The following is a 22,135-nucleotide window of genomic DNA, read 5'->3' as shown; positions in this document are numbered from 1 at the left end:
GTCATTGGACAGTGGGAGGAAGCCGGAGTACACGGAGGGAACCCACGCAAACGTTTCTCCCACAAAACGCTACGTCCAGATGAAGAGAATCAACTTTTGGAGATACCATCTTGGTGCAAAGATCCTATATTATGCCTCCCAAACTGTAGCAAGAATTCTTGTGAAAATGGTGACCAACAAGGAAGGGACTGAAAATGAGTGAAAAAGCATCCAATATCCAAACATACTGGACATCTTGTAAAAGACAACTTTAAAAAACCTTGAGAAAGAAGAGTTTTTTACAAACAGTCACAGGAAGTATAACATTGAGCTCTGAAGATTCATTTGAAGAGCACCTCTTAACAGGACAACAGTTCAAAGTGTTTCAAGTTGTTAACTATTTTATGATGTTCTTTAGAATCACTTGGCAAGTTAAACTTATGATTATACATGTTGGAAAGCATAATGACTCACATAATTAGCAAATCCCACTTTAACCCGTGGAACATTAGAGCTGATTCTTCTTCTTTCTTTTCTTTCGTAAAGTTTGTGACTCATTTAAATATTATCAGTTTGATTGGTTTTAATGACACTTAAGCCGCAGCCTTACAAAAAAAATGAAATGTAAAAGTGATTTTAAAGGCATCTCATGTCCCAAAGCCTGCCCACATTTGTACCTTTTTCAGGACCTGATCAACAGGGCACATTAAAGGTGTCAAAACAGATAATTGTGTGGACAGGTTTGGCATGAAGTCTAGGCTGCACCTCCACCCTCCTTTCCTCCTGGCTTTGAACAGCAGCCAGGAGGAGAGAACATATTAATTATGTGCACAGGCTTGGCATGACATGAACAATAAGCTAGGTCACGATGTAGTTTCTTTTATAATAACAAATTATAGAATGTTTTGCACAGTACTGTTGAAGTATGTCGAAGACAGCCTTCTTTATATTTAGTTTCCAAGGAGACAGACTTTCAGAAGAGGTCGCGAGCTAGCTGACCATTTTTAGAGAAATGCTGTGTTAAGCCAAAAGGTCGACTAACTAAGGGATGGACCATTTTTATATCTACACATGCCAGACAACTCAAAACAAAAGAACCAGTCATCGTTCCTGTCATCATTTGTTTCCATTTCTTTAGTTGAGCATTAAACTTGGCATATCTCAATATGGTGTGGAGTGTGGCTTAAAACATTTTTGAGGAAACTGGACATGTGGAGGTCAAAGAAGTGTCAGGCCTAAATGTAGTGAAGTAGATTTTGGGTTGGGATGTTACATGATGTCCCTAAACGCACCACTGACATCCACACCTTTCAGCCGACAATTACCTGGCTATAAGAAACAGCTGCGCTTCAATACTGAGAGAAGGCATTTGGCAGTCTTGGCAATCTAAGGTGGCTGCAGCACTAGGCAGTTGAGCTCCACATATCTCTTAAGGAAAGCTACTCAGTTGCCCTTAGAGAGTGGTAAGTGCGACTTTTGTTTATTATACTGTGGCATAGTAGGGTGGACTTTTGACTACTGTTTTCCTCTTTTGTTGCAGGTGTATATTATACTGCTGCTGTCTTGTCAGATGCCGTTTTGTTTGTTATGCACTACTTTTATAAAGTATAGTGATTTGGGATGTGGTTTTATGTAGATCTTTTATTGATTGTTTAATGTTTTATCTTTTCCTTTATTGCTTTAGTGGAGGTGTGGCCGCTTGTTTAGAGGCTAGGCACGTGAGGTGGAATCCCCTCCCCGATGCATGCGAGTGTACACACCGGGCATAGGCAGATTGCACCATTTAGAGTTTAGTGTGAGTGAGGTTTGCTGTGAAATCACACGGGTGAGTAATTGGTGGCACCCTTGGGCACTCCTCCCTGTAGGTTGCCTCCTCAAGTGGCCGGTCTCCACCATTTTGTTTAGTTGCTTCTTTTTAATATATTGTGCTTGTTTTAGGGTAGCATTGTGGCAGGGAGTATGTTGTTTTAATTATCGTTTGGTAATAAAGGGTTTTAATTTATTTTACTCTCTTACCCCTGCTACCCTAGGTTCCTTTTTAATCTTTTAGTTATGTTTTAGTAGTTTCTCTTAATAAACTTTGCATTATAAACTCCCTTTGTCTCACCTCTGCCTTTAAATAACGAGTCTGTGGGCTTTGGTAGCCAATACAATCTTCTCATTGGCTAGAGAAATCTTTCCTGGGGTTGTAGCGCCCTCCCCCAGGTGGCGTTGTCACTACTTTAGTAACCGTCCCCGGTTTTCTCATATTCGCGACACCACAATCTGGCGTTGTCGACAGAACATTTTCAGGCAGAGATCTGTTGCATGTTGTTTTGTTTTTTTGGGGGTTAAATCTGTTTGGTTATTGTAGTGCAGCGGCAAGACAGCAGCAGTGGCAGCGTCGGGACGGACTTCTGGTTTTTATAAAGTGATATTTAAATACTCTGGTTTATTATGGAGGAAGAGCTCACACAGCTACGAGACTTGGTAGCTCAGCTGCAAGCAGAAAATCGGCGGATGCGGCAAGAGCGAGGATCGGAGCAACCTGGCACCAGTGCTGCTGCTATAGGTTCATCCACCAATGGGCATTCTGCTGTTTCAGCTCCCGCGACTGAGAGACTGATTTATATTCCTCGGGAGAGGAAGTGCCCATGGTTTAACGGTAAGACTGGTATAGGTATTGCCGAATGGGTGGAAGAGGTGCAGGCCTGTTTGAGGGTACGACATCTTTCACCAGCCGACCAAGCCCTTTTCATCTATGATCATCTAGAAGGCGAGCCCAGAGAAGAGATTAAATATCGGCTTCCAGAGGAGAAAGACGATCCCGAAAAGATTTTGACTATTTTACAGGAACTGTATGGATGTACTAAGTCATATGTTTCTCTGCAGGAAGAGTTCTTTTCAAGACGACAGCAGGAGGGAGAAACATTGCAAGAGTTTTCGCATGCTCTTATGTGCCTCATGGACAGAGTTGCGAAACAGTCCCCTCATGTTCTGCTGAACAAAGATGTGTTGCTTAGAGACCAATTTGTTGAAAATGTGCTTGATTGTTTCTTACGCAGAGAATTAAAACAGTATGTCCGCAGCCACCCTACTGCCACCTTGATGGATGTTCGTCATGAGGCTATATTATGGGAGCGTGGAGGTATGCCAGGGGGCGGGAGGGATAGAAGTTACTCGGTTCCCCCAGCGCTAGGCTTTCAACACACTGTCCAGGAGGTCCCTTTTAGAGGTAGTCCGGCAGGTATTGCACCCTATGCATCTGAAATACGGGAGTTAAAAGAGATTCTTAAAAGTCAGCAAGAGCAGTTGAATCAGCTCGCAAAGAGTCTTGCTGCTTTGAATAGTGCTTCCACACCATATCCTGCCTCACGTAATAAGGCTGTCATTTGCAGACGGTGCCAGAAGGTTGGGCATTTTGCCAGAGAGTGCCCTGGTGAGCCCACAGTCATGCCTGTGCAGTCAGCTGGTACAGCAACGCAAGTCAGTTTAAGTGATGTTGGCTGTTCTTCCATGCAGGAAAACTTCCACCCCCTGAACCATTGAGCCGAGATTCAGGTGGGGGCATCCTAGGCTCAGAGTCTGTACTACCTGACCCGTTGCTGCAGGTTACTGGTAGGAAACCAGTAACTGGTAGGAAACCAGTAACCCCTGCTGTCAAAACCATTACTTCGGTCTTTCCTGGGTACGCACTGTCTGACCTTCGTATGTTGCAGGAGACGGACCCCGTGATCCGGGAGTTTCTGCAATTTTGGAGGCTGAGGCGGGGCCCTGACGCTAAGGAGCGTGGTCGCACTTCAAGGCTGGCCCTCGGATTGGTCAGGCAATGGCGTCGGTTAGTGGAGCAGGGTGGTGTGTTATATCGGAAGGTCTGTCATCCAAGGAGAGGAGAGACACTGCAGGTATTGCTGCCCAAGTCCCTTCAGGGTCAAGTTTTGCAACATGTGTGCCAGGAGCATGGTCATCAGGGTGTTTGGAGCACGGTAGATGTGGTTTCTCAATGGTGCTACTGGGTAGGGATGTATAGAGACATCCAACGGTGGTACCAGGAGTGTGAGCGATGCCATTTGGCTAAGGATGCACCAACCCATCGTAATGTGTGTGGGGGCCATTTGCCTGCACCCCAACCGAAACAAACCCCTGTAGCTGATTGGCGTAAGATGCGCCACGACCAGCAAGCAAAGGATGCTCCCCTGCGAGAAGGTCAGTTGGTCTATCTGAAGAAAGTTGGACTCGGAGGTTGTGATAAAAGTAAGGGTGCTATGAGTTCATTGGCGTATAAAGTGCTAAAGGCCCCTCACCAAAATGGGTCCATGTATACTACTGCCCCTGTAGAAGAACCGATGCACGGTGGCGAGTGGTTTTTATTGGTCTCGGAACCTACTCCAGCCCCAAGCAGTTGCCAACAAAGACCAGAGACTCCTAGCCCTCGTAGGTCAGATGAGCTAGAACCCTCAACGTCCTCCGCGGGGTCGGCCTGCCCTGACCAGCTGCCAGTTATGGCTGGTGTTCATAACGATATAGCCCCTTTACGTAGGACTAATCGTGGTAATGCTGGGACGCACCCAAATCCGCACCATTTGCCCCAGGCAGCAGGAAGTAGAGCAATAGAGGCCGTGAACTCACAGGCACCTGTGCCTACTACAGTTACCCTGTTTAGACCTTGGCAGTGAGTGTCAATCGTCGGGACGACGATTCAAATCTCGGGGGTAGATTGTAGTGAAGTAGATTTTGGGTTGGGATGTTACATGATGTCCCTAAACGCACCACTGACATCCACACCTTTCAGCCGACAATTACCTGGCTATAAGAAACAGCTGCGCTTCAATACTGAGAGAAGGCATTTGGCAGTCTTGGCAATCTAAGGTGGCTGCAGCACTAGGCAGTTGAGCTCCACATATCTCTTAAGGAAAGCTACTCAGTTGCCCTTAGAGAGTGGTAAGTGCGACTTTTGTTTATTATACTGTGGCATAGTAGGGTGGACTTTTGACTACTGTTTTCCTCTTTTGTTGCAGGTGTATATTATACTGCTGCTGTCTTGTCAGATGCCGTTTTGTTTGTTATGCACTACTTTTATAAAGTATAGTGATTTGGGATGTGGTTTTATGTAGATCTTTTATTGATTGTTTAATGTTTTATCTTTTCCTTTATTGCTTTAGTGGAGGTGTGGCCGCTTGTTTAGAGGCTAGGCACGTGAGGTGGAATCCTCCCGATGCATGCGAGTGTACACACCGGGCATAGGCAGATTGCACCATTTAGAGTTTAGTGTGAGTGAGGTTTGCTGTGAAATCACACGGGTGAGTAATTGGTGGCACCCTTGGGCACTCCTCCCTGTAGGTTGCCTCCTCAAGTGGCCGGTCTCCACCATTTTGTTTAGTTGCTTCTTTTTAATATATTGTGCTTGTTTTAGGGTAGCATTGTGGCAGGGAGTATGTTGTTTTAATTATCGTTTGGTAATAAAGGGTTTTAATTTATTTTACTCTCTTACCCTGCTACCCTAGGTTCCTTTTAATCTTTTAGTTATGTTTTAGTAGTTTCTCTTAATAAACTTTGCATTATAAACTCCCTTTGTCTCACCTCTGCCTTTAAATAACGAGTCTGTGGGCTTTGGTAGCCAATACAATCTTCTCATTGGCTAGAGAAATCTTTCCTGGGGTTGTAGCGCCCTCCCCCAGGTGGCGTTGTCACTACTTTAGTAACCGTCCCCGGTTATCTCATTTCCGCGACACCACATAAACAAATAATCCACAGCAACTGAACAGTACCTGAAAGTCATGTCCTTAAGAAACAAGAATCCAGCAAAGACCTGACACATGACCTGAGTTGATTCATGTACTGTTCACTGAAGCCTCATCACAAAAGTTCTCAGTGGAAGAGTGGCTGTCAGAAGCCATTGTTAATGAATAATCCTCAACAATGTTAAGGAAAGTTAAACAAGAACTGGACTGAGATCCAATGGCAACAGGTCTGATGGACTGATGAATCCAAATGTGAAAGTTTTGATTCAAATCATTGTCAATATGTACAGAGGAGGTGATGAGAGAGGTACAACAGTGAGCATCTACAGTCTTCTGTAAAACACTTCTTGTCAAAACTGAAGATATTATGAACATAGAAACAGAGTTTGGTCCACCGTGCAGTACTGTCTGGAAAGTGTCTGATTGGCATCAGCTTCATTTTTCATTATGACAGCGATGGAGAAAACACTGACTATGCAGTAAAAGCATACCTGGATAGAAACATACACACTGAAACACTATCAGTCATGGATTGGCCTTTCCTGAGCCCATCAACATTATTGAAACAGTATGGGATCATCTTGACAGGGAACAGAACGAAAGGCAGCCAACATCCAAAGAAGAGCTTTAAAGGTTCTTGAAGAAGCCTGGAGAACTATTCCTGAAGACTACTTATAGAAATGACAAGAAAGCTGCCTATCAGAGCTCGGCTGTGTGGAAGAATAAAGGTGGTCACACCAAATATTGAAAGCTTGTTACGAACTCTGTTTTTACCTTATATACTGTATTTACATCTGCGTTAGCCCTCCGACAGACAGGCGACCTGGTAAGGGTGCACCCTGCCTCTCGCCGAATGACGGCTCAAATAGGCTCTGGCAAGACTCACAGTACTAAGAGCTGTGAAGTAGGGCACCCCGACTAACTCTTTAAAGCAGGTGGTGCTATTAATGATGCAATCTGACTGGAGCAGTCAAGCCCAGTTTTGTTTTTTGTTTTTGTTTTTGTTTTTTCTAACAAAGTGCTGAATCATCAGGCAGCTCCACTGTGAACTATACCTCCACCCTCTTCTCCTCCTGGGCGTGGACAGCAGCGAGGATGCACATAAAAAGAGATGGATGGAGAAAGCAGCAGTGTCCTCAACAGACAATCTGTCCACCTGCAGCAAGATCACCAGAGAGCCTCCTGAACAGCAGCCTTCATCCTCCTCATCCTCCATCAGACCTGCAGAAGGTAGGACGAACCGCACTCTCTCCTCCTCGGCACACCTGTACCTTTATTTATTTTTTATGGAGATTTAAAATTGTTCTCTTTAGATATTGTGTTTTAATTGTTGTTCAGTGCGTTGTGCCTTTTATGTCTTTGGAAATAACTACATAAATAAACTTTACTTAACACTAAAGAACAATAAGTACACAAAAACAGGCTGAGAGCAGCTCTGAGGCTTCAGCAGTAGAAATAACAGAAATGTACTTTTTCCATGGTAAACATTCCTACTCTTCTTAGTGGACATAGCAGGATGCTTTCCTGAAATCCAGCCCCTCTGCTGTAAAAATCTGTTTTAATGATTGCCTGAAATTAACTTAAGACTTTTATCTGAGACAGTTTTTAGTCATAATTTGGGAAGTTTCCAACATTACCAATATTACCAGTTGTGACAGCTCAATGGTCACAGTGTCTTTCCTGCAGTGGACCAATAATCTTATACAATGTTTTCTCAGGTTACTGCAATGTTATATCAAAGTCAGATAAATTTAAAATAAATATAACAATTTTAAATGTAACATAGTCCCAACTTAATTTTGCAATGTTCCTACAAAAGAGCCTCAGTCTTGCATTTTCATTTTAGTATTGTATAATTTGCTGCTTATTGCCCACAAGTTTTGTTTGGAAGCAGTCCTGAAATTTTGTTAACTTCAAATTCGGTATTTTCTAAGACGGCATAAAAAGAAATGTTTGCTGTAAAAATTTCTCTACATGACTCGTTAAAACTGCAGTAACTGATTTTTTCTTTTTTTTAATGTAGAATCGAGAAGTGACTCTTCACCCACAGCACAGGTGTGTTTTTCACAGACACTCACAGCATGGCAAACACACACTCTACATGCCAGAAAGGAAATCGCGTCTGGTATTTAACATGGAGTATATTAAAAAACAAAGGGACTTTATTACAAACAAGGTTATGGTAAATACTTATTTAATTGGTGAGGAAGGCTTCAAACTTATAGATTTTATTAATACATTTGAAAAGTTTTCTTGTTGTTTACTCTTCCAGTCTAGAGAAATCTGTGAAATATCAGTGTGAAGAATCACGTTTTACAGACTGGTAATGGAGACAGCCTCATTGGACGTTTTTAGTTCAAACACTGAGTCTCACGTTGTGTTACTTATTTTTTTCCTGTGGATAAATACACTGTGCCACATAAATGCCATAAATGATGGCATAGCAGAGCAAGCACATGTGGCAGAGACTTTCTGTCCAATCACACATGTCTACCTGTGTGTCTTTCAGTTCCCTGTCGGCTGACTGGCTCCCTACAAGATGCTCCGCCCCCTGCTCTTCCTGTCTGCTCTTACTGCACTGGCAGGTAAGCGCACACAGCCAGCTGTCATTTTGAATGTTTCCTCACAGTACCTGAGTAGCAACAGTAAAACCAGAGAGGAACAAAGAGTGACGAGGACTAATGAAGGAAGCTTTAAATGCTGTATGGAGTTACACGTTCTCTCATTAGATAAAAGCTTGTTCTGTATTCACACCAAAGAATTCACCTTTTTTGTTGTCACATATTTCATTAATTTACCCTAAATACCCTAAAGGGACGTTTTTACCAATAAACAGCACTGTCATAACTGAGTTCAAACCTGAACAGCTTTTGCAATCAGAATCTTCTGAATACACTGTTATGCCCAATATATAAACACAATTATTCACATGAGGCCTGGGAGATTCTCTTATTAGGCTGCTGAACCCTGACCTGGCCCGGGGTAAGTGGGAGGAATGGATGCTCTAGTTGACAGGCAGGAAAAAAAGAGAAAAAGGAGAAAAGTTAGAAACTTAGCACAGGACATGAGCAGACAGACATACTAAAAATTAAAGTCTGCAAATATTGACTTGATTCACTTCAAGGTCACTTCAAATCATTCAAATATAAATTGTAAATTTAGATCATTATTGATTCGTTTACCTTTTACCTCTTACCTTAGTCTTACAGTGTATATTTATTTCTTACTCTTCTTATATTTACTGTTGGAACTGGAGCCTCGTCGTCTCGTCTCTCTATATACTGTACTGTTTGTAGCAGTGATGACAATAAAGTTTATTTTGACTTTGAAAGTTTGAATATTTTGAATAAAAGCTGCCATTACACACACTATAATATTATATCCTGAGATTTTGCTCCAAGAAGCACTAGGAGAAGTCAGCAGGGGAGCAGCAATGGAGATATTATTCCATGTAAAATGCTTGGACTGCCTGAACAAATACTAGTAACAAGGTTCAGCAATGTATTATAGATTATGAAATTTGGGCACTGTCTTATCATACAAGACCGTATGTACTGAAGGAACATCTGTGGCTTTAGCTCACCTTTAGCAGTGCTGAAGGAAGAATATGTGGAATTAAATTAGATTTTCCTTTATATAAAGTTTACAATATCATTTTAGTACCAACAGATAGCCAATAAGTCAAAGTATAAAGAAAATCAAAATCAGATTAATTACTGGAGGAATTGCAAACCACAGGGGTCCAAATGGATGCCCATCACCTCTCTACTGAAAACATAGATTTACCAATTACAGAAACTATGCAACAGCCTATCAAGCTTAATTTATTATTTAAACTGAGTATGTGGCATACATTCATTTCAGAGGATGAGACACATGGATGTGCAGCCGTGGTGTTCTCCCATCTGAGAACATCCCAGCTGAGCACTAACTGACCTTTGCCTGCAGGAGTATATCCAGCATGTAGCAACACTTTAAATCATAAATGATAATGTAATTGATTATTGAACAAATGCTGTTTAATCCATTCATGAAGTCAGTGTTTCAGCCTGCAGCTCTCCCTGTTTGTCCGACCAGCTAACAGACTGTAGCTCACAGCTCTCATGTGTCTCTGTGTCTTCAGGTGCTCAGTACATCACTAAGTCTTCAGTGTTGAACATCAGCTCATGTCCCATCACGTATTATGGACAGCAGTACGAGCAGCTCTATGTGAGTAGGATGAAGCCTGATGTTGTAGCAGATCGTTGTGTTTCCATCACTGTTGCTGTTTAGTCTCCACCTGTGGCAGAGATCATGTTTGCAGACTGAGTGAACATCAGCAGTTCATGAAGGTCACACACTCTCTGTTCCCGGGTTCAGGCCCTCAGAGGGCAGCTGGCTTTAAGCTCAGAGTCTCATTAATGTCCTCTGCAGTGATGCTGAGTATGTGAACATCAGCTGATGCAGCTTCCTGAAGCAGAGCGAGAGCTCTGACTGAAACCTGAGCAGCTCTGACACCAACAGTTCAGCTGCAAATGACTCAAAGCACAAAAGATGTTGATGTTTGACTCGTTGTGTCTCTGATTTTCCACAGGTGAACATCACATCTGGATATGTTACCGTCTGTTTCAACGGCTTTTTCAGTCCTGAAACTGGAGGCGACTGTCTTGTGCAGCATTCACGGGCGCAGCGATTTGAATTTTCATAAATCCAGGAAATTCACTTGAATATGGTGCCCGTGAAAATTTGCCAACCATTCAGAACAGTTTGCAATGCACTGTTGCCATCGGTTTCGACTCCATTGTGAGTGTTGTTGTATATCACACAGTTAAATGTGACTGGTGTCACTTTTCACTGTTTTACTTCTAATAAATCGTATAAACACTGAAAAGCAAAAATAAAATTTAAGGTTTTATCACATCAAACACTTTTGTAAAAGCTTTTAGAGCAAACTTCCCGACAGTGTCTGAAACTTTTCTCTTTGCTCGTAACAGATTGGTTTCCTTCTGAATAACTATGGGACACAAGCAGCTCTGGTGTTTTTCACATACAGCTCTGATACATTGGTGAGTCTGAGTGTTTATAAACAACTACACACATTTGTTAATGTTTAAATACTTTCAAACACAAACGTTGTTTTCATCTTAACGAGTCTGACGTTGTCTCTGCTTTGTGGTCGTAGCATTGATTGTGTTTGCTTCTGTCCAGGTGTGTGATGTTCAGGTTGGTGGAACCACAGTCAAAAGAGTTAATACTGCTTCTTCAACTCCAGCTTTCAGAGACCTCAGTGGATGCAGACACTCAGGTGAGTATATCAAAGCTCCAAACTCGACTTTGGCATTCTGCAAAATTGAACTATTTAAATGTTGCTGTCAGGGGTGGTGTGGGAATGAGCAGATTCGAATGCAGAGCTCCTTTAAAGAAAACGGTGGATTTATTTACAGTGAGGTGAAAAAACAACAGTTCAATGCCTAGTGAAAGTGCACAGCTGCGGTCTCCTCCTTCTCCTGACAGTGTTTGTGGCCGTGAAGTGATAACACACACACACGCAGTGACATCCCCCAAACAATTATCCTCAGTGGCAATACAGACTTCTCTCCGTTCTCGACTCCTAGTGACAAAACGAACATACAAAACGCTGACTAGACAGTCCTTGGCTTAAAGCAAGCATCCACACAGAAAGCACGTCCGAGCAGTGCTACCGACGTCCACACAATAATCCAGCGCTGACTGAAGCCCGATAACACCGTTAAGTAGACTGCCCAAAGATGGCGTCTAATTAGCCACAGCGGGTCGGATCCGATCAGCAGCAGGTGCGGCCGGTGTTCTGAGAACACCCGGCTTTAGCGCGGGAACACTCTCGGGAGCACTCGTCACCGCTTAGAGGTAAACAAACCCACTGAGAGAGTGATGAAGCGAAAAAAGAAATAGCTTCATCACATGAATTATTTATTTTGTATTATTTATAACTTTATTTATTTGTAGTGTTCTTCCTAGATTATGCATTGCATTCTTGAACATGAGAGAAAAAGGGAGGGAGACGAGGGAGAGAGAAACACAAAACACCGACACAACAGGCAGCAGCCCTGCGGGGGCTGTCAGACCATGACAGTTGCAGTGATGTTTGTGCTCACGGTTGTTAAACGAGTCTGAGTGTCTGAACTAAAATAAACCCTTTTTCAATCCTCAGGTGAGATGTATCCACCTGGTACAGTGATCAGCTCTGATCCAGAAACCTGCCTCAGTCTCACCTGTAATGAGACTGCAGTCCTCCACACCTCCAGCTGTGGTCCCCTGGAGCGTTGTCAAGGCAACAACATGTAATTATGTCTTCCTTGTATTTCAAAGAAAAGCTGTGATCACACAGAGACTCGATGAGGGTTTTTTTTTTTAGCTGTTTCAGGAGATTTCACTAGGAGCGGGTCGCTTTTACAGAACACTTTTATTGTGAAGGAGCAGCAGCAGGAAGTGTTAGTATTACATCAGCAGTGATTGAACTCATTTTGAACAGCAGCTCTAATCAGAGCAAAGAGCTCAATGAACAGTGAGTTTGATAAAAGGCTCACACTTCATACACAGCTGCTGGTTCACAGCTGGATTATTTGAGGAATCAGGAATCAATAAAAGACTGACTGCTTCCTCCTGATGCTTAAATGTAGCTGCAGATGGTCCCACATCATGCAGCCTGCTCACTTTGTCATGCTGGCATTTTCTGTAGCACCACCATCAGGTCTTTCTCTGAGATATCTTGAACATGAGAGCTCTCCCTGGTGGCTGCAGCACTCAAAACCAGCTCATTTTTTCTTTGCTTTTGTCAGCTGTGTGTTGGACGCCACCTGCACTGTGACCGGCCCCACTATCATCGACGTCCACGGCCAGATTAACTCCATCCAGGATCGGTGTGCGTACTCTCTGTTCTCGACTCCGTCACTCCCAGACTTCCAGGTTCTGGGGTACTTCAAGGACCAGCGTCGTAAAGATGTGAGCTTTTTGGACAGTGTGACGCTGCGTGTGGACGGGCATGACATTCACCTGGAACAAGGTGGGAGAGTTCAGGTAAGCGACCTACAGCCACAGTTCATGTGTCAGAGTGGAGTCTGATCCAAAGTCCTCCCTCATCCTCTGCTGTGTCTCCTCTCATCTTTCTTCTCAGGGCTGTTAGAAGCAGTTCTTTCAGAGCTGCTGAACTCAGTGGTTGTTGCTGTGAAATCAGCCTGTTTGTGTGTTTGACATGTTTCACTCAGTGTTTCCTCCACTTTGTCTCTGCTGTGGTGCAGCTGGACGACTCCACGCTGACCCTCGACAGCTCATCTCAGCTGGTTCACGGTGTGCAGCTCTCTAAGGACCAAACTGGAGTCACTGCCAAGCTGTCGCTCTCCAACCTCAACATCTCTGTCTTCTTTGATGGCGACACCGCACAGATCCACTTAGAAGGTACAGAAGATAAGGTTTAATTCATGTAACATAAACTGTAAACTGTGCTGTTATTTATTCTTCTGTGTTCGTCCAGTTTGAATACTGATGCTGATCTGACTCATTCTGTCCTGATCCTGTGCAGGACCTGCTGGTTCATCTGTGGAGGGTCTGTGTGGAAACTCCAGCAGGTCTCTGAGTGACCTGAGGCTCTCTGAGTACAGCTCCACCAGGTAAGACCTCATCACAAGCTCACAGTCCCTCTGATTGCTGCTGCTGATGTTGCAGATATTCTGTGATTGCATGAATGAGCCTGAACTTTGTTGTTTGTCGCCCCCTAGCTGTGAGATGCAGTACAGTGAGCCTGCTGACAGCACGATCAACTGCACCAGTGTGACTGAACGGTGAGCAGACTGATCCACACAGCAGCAAACAGCTGTGTTGTACCTTGATCTCTGTTGTAAATTATATGGTACATTACATGTAACTGCAGCATAGATGGAAGATTAACACAAATGATTAAAGATGATCATTTTATTGTCTTGAACTTCTTCTCCTATCTGTGGTACAGCTGTAATCTCCTGAAGGAGGCACCCTTCTCCTCCTGTAACAGTGACATTGACCCAGAGCCTTACATAACCGCCTGCACCAACACTTTGTGTAAATATCCTGCAGTGGACGGACTCAACTGTCAGTTCCTGAAGGCCTACGCCAGAGCCTGCAGTCTACACAACCACACTCTGGATGGCTGGACATCAAAGACCGGCTGCTGTAAGACCTTAATAAGACCTTAATAAGACATTAATAAGCTCTCCTTTGTTAAAAAAAATTGAACTGTGGATTTTTAGAGCTCACATGTTTTCAGGATAATACATCAGTGTGTTCCTCTGTAGCCTCTGAGGTCTTCTGTCAGGACAGGACCTGCAGCGATCACGAGTTCTGTGGTGAGAAGACGGTCGGTGGTGACACTCGCTGCTTCTGTCGGGCCATTTTTGCCTCCAAGTACCAAGCAAACAACTCTTTGGGTACGACAGCTGTGACATCACCATGACAACAGGGCTGAATAATGGAGGAAAACTTCTAACTGTGATTTTTCTGACTGATATTGTGACATTCAGGTGATCCAACTGTCTGCAAGGAGAACTCTGCTTCACTCACCCTGGTCGGTTGTCTCCTGGAGGACAAAGACATCGACTACTCTGCCTTACACCTCAACGACCCGACCTGCAGGGGTCAGGTGGACGAGCTCACCCACATGGTGACCTTCAGCTTCAACAGCAGCAACAGCTGTGGGACGGAGGTCACGGTGAGTTTCATCTCTTCCTCTTTACCTTCTACAAGCAGCCAAACATCTTCCAGCATCTGCTGAGCTTCTGCTGCTCTGCTGCAGTTTGGGATCTTTCTCTGGGATCAGCTTCACCTCTGACCTCTGTGACTGCTCATCATGTTGCTGATCTGTGAAGTTATTTTCTACTCAGACAGTTCCAGTCACAAACTAGCTCAAGGAAAAACACAAATAGGAGTTCACACAAGAAGTAGTACGGCTTGGTGAACAAGATCAAACTTTTTGGGTCAATGCACAGACGCAGATATCTGACAAGTAAAAGACTAAAGAAAACACCCAATCTGGATGACAGACTTCCTGGCCAGCTTGTTAGTAAAACCAAATAACCACAAATAATTGCTTTAAAAGTGTGACACCAACAGTACCACCAAGATCCCGAGGTCCAGTTCATTGACTTCAGCAAGTCAAAGGGAAGTTTTGTAGACGATCAAAAGCTAGAGCCTGAGTCATGACAGCTGTCATTAAAAGGCTGTACCCCAAACTCCAGCATCCACACAAGACCATCAAATGCAACCAGGAGAAGACAACTTTACCATGGTTAAATAGTGAAATACATTTGGCTCTTAAAATAGCATTGACTGCTAAAATCAACACTTATCATATGATCTGGAAAAACCTAAGAAATAAATTAGTGTAACAAATAGAAATACGTTATTAGAAATAAAGTAGTCCTGGAATTAATATAATATAAAGCTAAAGATCATAATATTTTACTTTGGAACCATTTAAATAATTTAGTTAATAGATCATCTAGGTGATGAAAAATTAGGTAGGAAGGAAGACAGATACAGATAAGGCTTCTATGGCACCTGAATTTATTAAATACTTTATATAATCAGTAGAAGAATTGACAAAAAATTTAAATTTAATTCTTCAGTTCTAACCAATGATATAATAGCTTTTAAATGACCAGATTAATTTCGCATTCAAGAGGTTAATTGTTATATATAGTTTGGACACTTGTTTCATTAAAAAATACAGGAATTTACTCACAAAGGCATTGACACATCTTAGAAATGTATGAGTCAGAAATAGAAGATTTCAAAATGAATGGAAAAAGGCATTAGTTACTCTGGTTTTTAAAGAAGAGGAGCATAATTTGATATGTAGCTATTGTCCAATTTCCATACCTCCTGTCCTGTCAAAGGCACTTGAGAGGATTTAGAGGCCGGCGTCAACGCTTTAGCGTGGTTAGCTCGTTAATGCGTTAGCGCTGTTTAGTCCCATGCACGGGGCGATCTGCGTTAACTTGCTAACGGAGATTTGCCGCGTTAATGCGGTCATGGAGTTAACGTCATTTTAACGCTGACAGCACTACTATTTATATGTGCTTTTTTCTTTAGAAAACATAGTCCTTCTGATGATTTTAAAACTACATTATGGAATGAAGAATAGAAGAGGTTAAAGATTTTGAGTTTTGAGGAATAATTTTAGATCCAAAGCTATAATTTGATGAGCATGTAAATAAGTTTTCAAAGTAAGTTGTGGCCAATCTGAATTATTTTAAGTTAATTCAACAATATATACCTTCAACAGCTCAATTATTCATGCATTCCATGATATTTTCTCATTTTCATATTGTATGACAGTTTGGGCTGGTGCCCAATCTATATTACAATATGACCAATGATCAATAGTGTGTGTTTTTGGTTCCCACTGTCACCAAATGCATTCTATTTTTATTTTCATTTTAAACAGTGTCCCAGCTTTTTCTGGAAGGGCAACATATATCCTGGATGAGCCCCCATTAATGTTACTCCTGCATTTCTTCTCACTAGCAGGGTCGTTTTTAACACCTGAAAACTGTCAGGTTTTAAACATGGAAAAAATGAACAAAAATATTCAGTAGCAACATTTGATTGTGTGACTCTGCAGACCAACAACAGCCAAGTGATCTACAAAAACACCATCATGACCCAGAACAGCTCCTCTGACATCATCACTCGTCATGACCAAATCTACATCGACTTCTCCTGCGTCCAAACTCAGCCGGACATCAAGACTGAGACCTTCAGGATCAGAGACAGGTGTGTGGTGGCTGCTGGTTTCCTTTGAGTTACTTTAAGATGTGAAGCTTCTCATGAGGTTTGTGAGTCAGAGAAAGCTGAAGTGTGTTTGTGTTCTGCAGCTCTGTGATCCAGCACATCACATCTGGAGTTTGGGATTACACTCTGACCATGCAGAGCTTCACTGACGCCGGTCGGACACAAGCTGTGGATTTCAGCACTGAAGTGCAGCTGGACCAGAAGATCTGGGTGGAGCTGAAGACTGACGGGCTGGATGGGGACATGGTCGTCGTGGTCACCGACTCCTGCTGGGCCACAGACCAGCCATCACCCGACAGCACTCCGAGATACGACCTGATCATAAACGGGTGAGACAGACTCAGAGAGTCATGTGGTTTTGATCTCTCTCATGGACTCCTGAACAAAGTGTGTTTTCCTGTCTGTGAGCAGCTGTGCCAACCCTGCTGACCAGACTGTGCAGGTGGAGGAAAACGGACTGGGAACCTCCAACTACTTCTCCTTCAACATGTTCCAGTTTACTGGGAGCTCTGGTGACGTCTACCTGCACTGCAAACTCCACCTGTGTCCCAAACAGAACAACTGTGTCCCGGTATGCTTTTTATTAAATATGGCTGCCTCTTACTGATTTTATGCAAGATCTTTGTCTGAACAAGACTGTGTCCTAATTCTGCGTCTGTTAAAGTGGACTTAAATTACTACTAGAGTATATGAATATGTAAAGGCTAATTTACACCACAGAGCTCTGCTCTTGAAAAGTTGCCATGGATTCAACACTCTCTGTGAAGCTGTGAAGATGCTTAGTGCCATCTGACATGTGACATCAAGTTAAACCCTCGTCTGTTCTGGTTATTAAACTGATTTCATTTATTCTTGTTTTTATAAAAGTAGAATAAAACATTAAAATAGTACAAATAAAAGATTCTGACACAAAAGCTCAAATGTTCTCAGCAGATTCAGTCCTGAATGAAAGGATCAGTGTTGATGATCTAAAGTCTGGACTTTGTCTCTCTTTGTCTTTAGACTTGTCCTGCAGCTGCTCGCAGACGCAGATCTGCCAGGTCCAAATATGAAGGTGAAGCCTTCATCAGCATGGCCTGGACTCATTAGGTGAGAGAGTTTGTTGTTTTCGATGACACCATTCTGAGACCTGTGCTGATAATCAGTTATGTTTATTACTAAAGGAGGTCTGACTAAACAAAAGCGAAAAAAACTTGTGGGGGAAGAGATCAGTGAAGTTAAAGCAGCAAAATGATTCAGACAGAGAAAACTCTCCAGTAAATTTAACAGACATGTCAAACCTCACCGATAAAGGCTGAAAGAAATGCTATAATAATTTTACTGATGGACTTTGATTTCTAGTGATGTGTCGGTCGCGAACGAAACGGCTCTTAGAGCCGGATCTTTGACGTGAACGACGCCAGCCGGCTCCTTATTGTGAGCCGTGGGGGGTTTTTTTTCTTTCTCTCACCCTCTCTCGCACTTTTTTTCCGCTTCACTCCGCACGCGAGCCTTGTGCTTTACGCTGGGCAGAGGGGGGAGGGGTGGTAGTTACACTCGCAGTAGCACAGGAACAGAGCGGGAGGGAGAGAGAGAGAAAGAAGTCAGGGACAACAACGTCACATTAGAAAGGTATAGTAATCATTCACAACTATTTTCAGTTGCGGATGATAAAGGATTCAGAAAGTTTATTCATGCAGGCCCATATGACAGAGAATATGCATCTACTTTTTGTTTTCATATTTTAGTTTATATTTAATTGTGTTGTGGTTTGCAGTGTTTTGTGTTGTTTCACTTTAAATTTGTTTAAAAGGAAAAAGCTGAAAATTTAAATAGTTAAAAGTTGAACTGTGACTAGTTGGTTTTTGTATTATATGATTTATTTATTACATTTTATGTGGAGTGAATAAATAAAAGTATACTTACGGTGGCCCCTAGAGACAAAACACGTAAAAACTCCAAAACACAACAGAAGTGCTCCAGGATGCTCGGCGCAGTGTTGAGCTTTTGTTACCTAGTGGCTACACAAGCCAGGAAGTACCAATGACCGGATTTGGTGTGTGGTAGTAACTAAATGAACATTTTTTTAATTATTTGAATATATATGAGTGCTTGCGTATAAATACACAAACAATAAGAGAAGGTACGACCTCTCCCATGCTCCCAGAATGTGGGTGTGAATGCCAGAGTGCTCAGGAATGCACACAAAGTTTGCAGACTATTAAGAATCAAACCTCTATCAATCTACAACTAATTATGAAACTCTAAGCATATATAAGTAGATATTTCTAAGCATAAATGACAATCAACAATACAAATCCAACAATTCCTTTTGTGCATAATTTTGTATTATTGTTAATAATAAATTAATTAAAGCAACAAAACAACCTGAAGAGCCGGATCGGAGCCGAAAGAGCCGGCTCTCTTTGAGCCGAGCCGAAAGAGCCGGTTCCCTAAAAAGAGCCGGAAATCCCATCACTATTGATTTCATGTCTTTTCAATTACTTGAAGCAAATGAAGTGTGAAGGAAATGTTCTTCTTGGTTGTTTGTAGCCTGACAGTCCAGGATCAGGGTGAAGATCCATCTCAATGACAAATTATGATAGGACGAAGAAGTGAGAGGTGATTGGCTGAAAAGAAACCAAAGGGATGTGACAGAGAGGATGGAGGGTTGTTCAGCAGTCACACTGTGGTCTGGTTTGTCTTCTCAGGTGGTTTCCATGGTGACTCGGACTGACCAACAGGTTACTGACTTCACTGATGATCCCTGACATCTGATTGGTCCCGATCAAGATCTTGGATGTGTGAAAGATTGAGCTCAGCACTGCTGTGAACTCCCACAGCAGTGGAAATGATGTTGAAGTGGAAATGAAGACAAGAACAAACTGTCGTCTCTAACAGATAATGACTCTATATCTGATGTGTACACTGTTTTATTGGTATCTTGGTGAAGGGAATAGTGTCTGTTTTGGATATACAACCAAATCAATATCTATGTTGTACATAAACACTCCTGAAATATCTCCAAGTATGCATGGAGGCACTTCAGGACCTTCCAGGAATCCTCTAAGTTGTCAAATGTTGAATTGGAGTTGAGAGTAATGACTTGTTGGTGTGTTTACCTCTCAGGTTTATATAAGCTGAAGATTTTTTTGTTTTGTTTTTTTCTATTCTTGAAGGCATGAAACTATCAAGCATTTGACAAAAAATGCAAAACTTAGGGGACTGTTAAAACAAAATGCTGCTTTAAAGGTACTGAAATATGTTAACATCAGTTCTTTACTATGGTGAATCATTAGAAGGAGAGTTTTATCATTTATTTTACTAATCTTGGTTATCTAGTTGATGTTGATGGTATGTGGGTGGATTTCTAATTTTAGCTTCTTGGGAGACCAATTAAGTAAAGTCAAGAAATGTTTTAGGTTTCAGAGTCTGTAAAGCTTAGATTTGCTGATTAAATATGCTGCACATAGATGATGTTGGAAACAAGACCTGTCAAAGTTGTTGGAGGAAGGACAGCACCTGATTTTGTTGATGGTTATAGAAATTAAAGGTTATTAAGGTGGACAAACTGATAAGGTGATCAGATTTATTGGCACATGTCAGTAAAGACTGAATCACTGCGTGACAGAATACTGTCGTATCCAACAACAGCAGCATTCAGCTGAATCTGAGACCACGGCAGATGTTTGAGGGTTTTGTTTTGCTTTTTGAAACAGTGGAGTTGTTCTGTTTTGTTGATTTGAGCTGCTTCTCTCCATCTCCCATATCATTCATTGTTTGTTCCATTAGAATAGGGGGAAAAATCAAATAAAGGGATGATTAAAAACCAATCTCAGTTTCTTTCAGTTTTTTTTTGGTTCAGAGGCTGATTTGATGTAAGATAAGAACCCATTAAAATACTGTTGGGTAACAGAGTCAAAGCAGCTTACAAAGAAGCCACTGGACTTGCTTAAGTTTCTTGAAGATGTCTTCGAGAAGCTTCTTCAGTTCTAGGACTAAATGGTGAAGAGTCTGATTTATATCGCTACTTTAATTTACATGTAGATCAAGCAGTCAAATATTTTTTTTGCTGCCTTTGTTCTCTTTTCTCTGTCATTTCTTTTCATTGTCATGTCTCTGTGTTTCTTATTCCTCTCTTCACTACTTGTTGTTTTGCTGTGGAGATGAGTTTTTATGTCCTTAGTGATTTGGTACATTGGGATAACCACTTTTCCTGGTCATGAAGTCAAGGAAAAGTGTGAAGGAGAACTGATAAGGACTTAGGAAAAGAGAAATGTGGTGCAAAGGGAATCCGACTGGACTGATTAACTCAAATTTCAGGTTTATGATCTAAAATACAACAGGTCTCCTCTGGATAGAGCCTGTGCTCCAGACCCAGTCTGCAAGACCACACGTAGTCCCAAATGGATCCAAATGCAGGACTCCAGAGACGACACATGAACTTAAACAGTTTAATTCCTGAGAACTACAAACTAAAACTGGGGACTCAGAAATACACAGGATCATGAGAGGATGGGCAACAGGAGGAAACACAGATGGAATAAATGTGACAAACGGAACAAGGGAAGCAAAAATGAAAATAAAACACATGAGACGAGGTAGCTTCATAATAAAACAATAAGTGACACTCACACTGAGACCCAGACAAAGACAAAGACATGCGAACTTGACAGGTAACAAGCAGACATGAAAGACATGACAGACTGGGGAGACGAGATGAGACACAGGGAGAGCCACACTGGAACAGACATGGAAGACGAAACACAGAGACACCACTAACAGAGTGAGAGAGAGGGACTCTGAGGGCGAGGGAGACTAAGGAGTGTGCTGAAGAGACAACAACTATAATAAACACGACATGACAATAAGACTGACAAACACTGCGGACAACACACAGGGAAAGGAAAACACTAAGAGAACTAAACAGGAAGCACGAGGGATAAACAGGATCAGAAAAACTAATAAATGTAAGAAAACTAAACTAGGAAATATGAGTCACTCTAGAAACACAACACTAATAATTAATCAAGATTCAAGAAGTCCATAAACACAAAGGAGTGGATCAACGACCCAGGACCATGACATAGTTTCCTTTAGAAGACTTTATAAGTTATCTGACAACACAACCAGAACACAAACAGCCTTATAAGATTACAGGTGAAACAATCCTTTTTACTTAATGAAATTCAATGTTATTTCAGCAACAATGCCATGATTCTGAAGTGTTTAAGCTGTGACTACTAGAGATTACATCATTTACGGTTGATAACTCTCAGTCAGCTGGGAGTGAGGTCAGGTGTGGCCCACTTAGGAAGGTCAGAGCCACTGTTGTACAAACTGGTACATCTGTCTAACACTGGATGTGATCATCCTCAGTCCGAAGGAAAGGCTTATGTCCAGGGATTGACCTCCTCAGACTCATCAGATGTATCTTTGTCTACTAGTGGATAATCTGTATCGTCCTCAGGAAGGGGCTCATCCATATTGCTTTGCTGTTCTGGTTCTTCCTCATCTTCAGCAAAGATATGATCCACATTTCATACTCATCACAAACATCATGACTTTAACCAGAGCATTTTATAATTTAGTGAAATTCAATTTTTTGTGTGTTTCTGTTTAATTGGAGATTCCTGACAAAGTAAAATAAAACCTTGGTCCAATAAACAAATTTA

General features: G+C 42.1%; 1 protein-coding gene across 1 annotated transcript; it reads left to right on the top strand.

Annotated features, from left to right (window-relative positions):
* Window positions 1–10,385: 10,385 nt before the first annotated feature.
* On the top strand, window positions 10,386–20,303 carry LOC116329613 (alpha-tectorin-like; the record flags this gene model as incomplete). Its single annotated transcript, XM_039601275.1, has 16 exons — window positions 10,386–10,481; window positions 10,673–10,744; window positions 10,887–10,983; window positions 11,869–11,998; window positions 12,497–12,734; window positions 12,956–13,112; window positions 13,237–13,324; window positions 13,433–13,495; window positions 13,663–13,862; window positions 13,985–14,116; window positions 14,210–14,397; window positions 16,312–16,463; window positions 16,565–16,810; window positions 16,893–17,052; window positions 17,484–17,570; window positions 19,172–20,303. Coding segments are annotated over 15 exons (2,106 nt in total), but the record flags the coding sequence as incomplete, so codon positions are not given.
* Between the last annotated feature and the right edge of the window lie 1,832 nt (window positions 20,304–22,135).

The sequence above is a fragment of the Oreochromis aureus genome, linkage group 3 (assembly GCF_013358895.1).
Source record: "Oreochromis aureus strain Israel breed Guangdong linkage group 3, ZZ_aureus, whole genome shotgun sequence".
In the NCBI taxonomy this organism is placed as follows: Eukaryota; Metazoa; Chordata; class Actinopteri; order Cichliformes; family Cichlidae; genus Oreochromis; species Oreochromis aureus.
Note: the sequence above shows the minus strand (reverse complement) of the source record. Positions and strands in the feature narration are given on the sequence as shown.